The 4,361-nt window shown below is 29.7% G+C and overlaps 1 protein-coding gene across 1 annotated transcript; it reads right to left on the minus strand.

Moving 5' to 3' along the window:
• Window positions 1–2,136: 2,136 nt before the first annotated feature.
• LOC107029236 (probable membrane-associated kinase regulator 1) lies at window positions 2,137–3,594 on the minus strand. The gene has a single exon (XM_015230608.2). It carries the CDS (start codon window positions 3,451–3,453, stop codon window positions 2,461–2,463), a length of 993 nt encoding a protein of 330 aa, XP_015086094.1. The 5' UTR covers window positions 3,454–3,594; the 3' UTR covers window positions 2,137–2,460.
• Between the last annotated feature and the right edge of the window lie 767 nt (window positions 3,595–4,361).

Raw genomic sequence — 4,361 nt, forward strand, 5'->3', positions numbered from 1 at the left:
TGTGATGCTGCCTGGTTGAAGGGCCAATATAATACAGAGCTGGTACGGTGGACCAACTTTAATTTAGAGTACCAATATAACGTACATAACATAACATAAAATCTATTTATAATCATATTCAAAATCTACTTTGTTAACCAGAAATTAAATAAGTATATATATATATATATATATGATATATCGATGGCCTCATAATTGATACTACTAGTATTATTTGTACAATTATCTAATGTCCCACAAAACTATTTTGTAAACCCTACTAATAAGCCTATTGCCTCCTAGGTAGGACCTTCAACTTCTAATCATAATAAATTGAACCACTTCCAACTATTATGTCAATCTTTTTCATGGTGTATTTAGTAAGATGGGAAATTATATTTTTTAAGTGTTTATTAAATCGAAAAAAAAAACTATCTCGTGAATATTTATCTGTTAATTTAGCAAAATCTTGTGGAGGTAGAATGAGATAAGGAGTGAGGTAATTCAGGGGTGAAATGGTCAAGGAGCGGAGGTTAGGCGATTGGATGGGTATGGGGAGGAGTCTTGCTACTTATATCGAACCAAACCAATCATATCGAATTTAAAAATCTAAGTTAAATCAAATTAAGAAAAATTGGGTATTCAATCTCGATTTTTTTAAAGTCCAAGAATAGGACTGCTTGGTGTGGAAATACACAATTAGTCCCAAATTTAACAACAGAGATTATGTCAAGAAAATTAATGTGTGACATGTTTTTTTAAAAAAATCAAATTTTATTTAGAAGTAAACACTTTATAGTAAAACATATGAATCTACCAATTGGACTTGATAAGTACATGCGTAAAATTCCGTACTAAATATTTGAAGAAATTCCATATATTGTCATGACATGATCGTGTGACCCTAAAGTCAAAATTATGATGATAAAAAAAGACATCATTTATTTAAAGGTGAGAATGCTAGTTTTGTCGGTGTTGACTATAAAATTAATTAGACATTTGAGAAAATTATAAATATCAAATTCAAGACGATAATAGGAACATAAATTAAGTTAGATTACAAGAGAATTACGTTGAGATTAATCAAATTCTACATATTCATAATAAAAATTAGTTAGGTTTCAATAGTGAGAACATGAAGAACCTCCAACATAAAGTATTTTATTTTCAATAGTTATTAATCGAACTGATAAATTTTAAATATAATCGAACTAATAAATTTTGAAAACAAAATTATTATTTTAGAAAATATTTTTTACTAATATCAATCATTGGTATAATATTTTATATTATCAAGGAATTTTTATATATTATAAACCATAATCTATCAATATTACAAATTTTACTTTTTTAAGGAGAGTTATTGTCTAATGATGCAATATTATAAAAAAGCATAATACATAAATGTGCCTTTTAACTTACCTTTAAATTATATTTATGCCTTTCAATTTTGAATGTGCACAAATAGATACTTAAATTTGTATAAAGTTCAACAAATAGACACCCATGTCCTATATGTCATTTTTTGTCCTACGTGGTATCCTGCATGTATTGTGTCATGTAGGACTTATGTGTTTATTTATTTAAAAATTGGATAGGTAAAGTGCATGTTTGTGCATTATGAATGTTGGAGGTCAAAATTAAAATTTGAAACCATGCTTTGAGATCCAATATATGTATTATGCCTTATATCGAAGAAGATAGGAAACATGTGTAATTTAATTCTAAGGTTCCGTAGTTTGAATGAATTTGAAATTCAAACTATAGAAATTTCAAAGTTGCTTCCTATAATAAATGTCACACCGGCCTTATGTCCAACTAGCTATAATTTTAAAATTTTATTCAATTTTTCCATGGGGCACATGGAATTAGAATCTTATATACTTATAAAACTCATTAATGCCTGTACGACCTTCTTATAATTAATTTCATCCCAAAATTTACTTACTTACTTCATATCGCGTTTATATTACTTGGTCTTTAATTTAAAATTATATCTAATTAATTACTTTATTTATATCAAACATATATTATTATCGATATTCTTTGACGCACAGTAGTAGTACTTAGATTACACATACAATATAGAGTCGTAGAAGACAAATTACGGAGTACAAATTCCAAGAAGCTCCAAATTTCGATGGAACAAAACAGAAGAGAAAAAAATCCAAATGAGTGATCCATTAATAACATCACATGCAACTCATTAAAATTACTTAGATCAAGACACAACGGCTAGGTTAAAACTATATAATAAAAAAAATAAGGAAAAAACAACAACAAAAGGTTAAATTCCTCATCTTCCATCAGTCAAATAACCCACTAAATAAAAACAAAAAAAAAAACCCTTTAGATCCCCAATAGCTAATTAATTAAATTAAACTAGAAATTCAACACAAATACTCCTTTTATCTTTTTTTTCTTCCTTATTTACCCTTGCAAGAAAAAAAAACCCCAACATTAATTAAATATTCGTTATTATTAATTAACGTTGTGATTTTGAAGCATGGAATTTTTGCAATGTGCAATTGCACCTTGAATTGCATTTTGTAGCTCCTCCATAGTAGACGAATCTGACGAATTGCCACCTGTCATTATTTTATTGGTCGTCGTTGTTGGCGTATTGTACCCACTTCTACTAAGTATCCCTGAATGGCTGGGCGATGATCTCATCGACGAAGGACAGCTCGACACGTAGCTTCTTCTCCTTGGATACCTCAAATTCCCAGAAAATGAATGTGAAATCGTTGCATTTTGAGTATTTTCTTTGATCATATTACATCTCTTTTTGCATATCGTTGAAACAATTATTTTCTCCGAAGGCTTTTGTGATAATTTTTCGTACAATGGTTTGACTTTCTTCAAATACTTACGTATAACTTCTCTAGCTGACGTACTCATACGTCTAACAGACGATGTCTGAGCAGGCAAAGTTCCTGAGATCGCTTCGGAATCATTTCGGTTACTCTTGTTAGATTCCTTGCGGAACACGGAAGAGAATCTCGCTAGCGAAAAATTCAAGTACTTATTAGTAGTACTACACGCCTTTTTTACCGACCCGGTATTAAGGCGCTTGAACTCGTCCTCCTCCATGACAGAACTAGGGCGTGATGAATCACATCCGTCAGGGAGGAGGACGAGGTCACCAGTACTCGAGTACGAGTACTGGGAATCGTTGGAGCTACCACTGCTTCCCGTGGAATCACGGGAAGCAGTGGTTGTGGTATCAGAGGAGGAAGAGGTCGAGGATGAGGCTAGAAGGAGAGTACGAACCATAGACAAACGAGGGGATTGGTGGAGTGGTAAGAGTTGTCCTTTGTAGAAAAGTTCGTCAGCTGGACATATGTTAGGGGAGATTTTTCGACTACGTGGAGAAAGGGGAATGGTGAATTCGAAATCGGAAGATGAAGATGAATGCGTTGGTGAAGAAGGAAGAGTATAAGATTTAGGTTTTCTATCGATTTTTCTTCCCATTTTTTTGTATGTAATTAAAGAAACTACATTATGAATATTACAAAGGGCTATGGAGAGAAGTGGAAGAAAAATGGCTTCTTATATGGAGCACATGTTGAGACTTTTAATTTGGTGGAGGAAAGTGTAATTAAAAAGGGTTTTTTTAAAGTTTTTTTCTAAGAAATGGAGTGTTGGTACTTTATAAATAAAAAATAATTGACGGAACAATAATTATATAACTAATTAAAGATTCAACTTTGGGTTAATGTTTTAGCAACTTATCACTTATGTACTCCCCCATCTACAATAATGAATTTTTTTGGGTGTGACTCACCCCTTTTAGAAAATTACTTCCGTTGGTTTTTAATTATCACATTTAAATTTGTAATATTTATATTAAAAATAATGGGTATAATTATTTTATCACGTTAATCCAATTAATTGATGTTTATTCAGGAGAATTTGGTTTTGAAAATTAATTTTAAATAATAAATAATAAATAAAATATGAGAAAAAATAATTATTTCCTTTGTCTCAATTTATGTAACATTTTTTGTTTTTCGAGAGTCAAATTGTTTATGTTTGACCGATGATTTACGTATGAAATCTTTAAGTTTTTTAAAATGAAATTTATATATTTATAAATTACATATAAAGTATTATAAGTCAAAATAATTAATAATTAAAAATATTTAAAAGATATATTAAAAATTTATAATTAAAAACTTATTTAGATATTAAAATTTAACAATGCAGCGTCAATTAGATTTAAGGGATATTTTTCTTTTTATGTGTTTAAAAAAAATCTATTTTACAATAATGGAAGTAAAAGTATATAGAGGGCAGAGTAGTTAATGACGGTCAATATTATTCTTTTATTTTCTTCCAAACTTTTCTTAAAATTAGAGATAGTTGAAAAGTATTGAAGC

Source organism: Solanum pennellii, chromosome 9, assembly GCF_001406875.1.
Source record: "Solanum pennellii chromosome 9, SPENNV200".
Classification (NCBI taxonomy): domain Eukaryota; kingdom Viridiplantae; phylum Streptophyta; class Magnoliopsida; order Solanales; family Solanaceae; genus Solanum; species Solanum pennellii.

Excerpts from the sequence above, each read along its gene's own strand:
- LOC107029236 (XM_015230608.2), bottom strand. The coding sequence starts at position 3,453 with ATGGGAAGAAAAATCGATAGAAAACCTAAATCTTATACTCTTCCTTCT.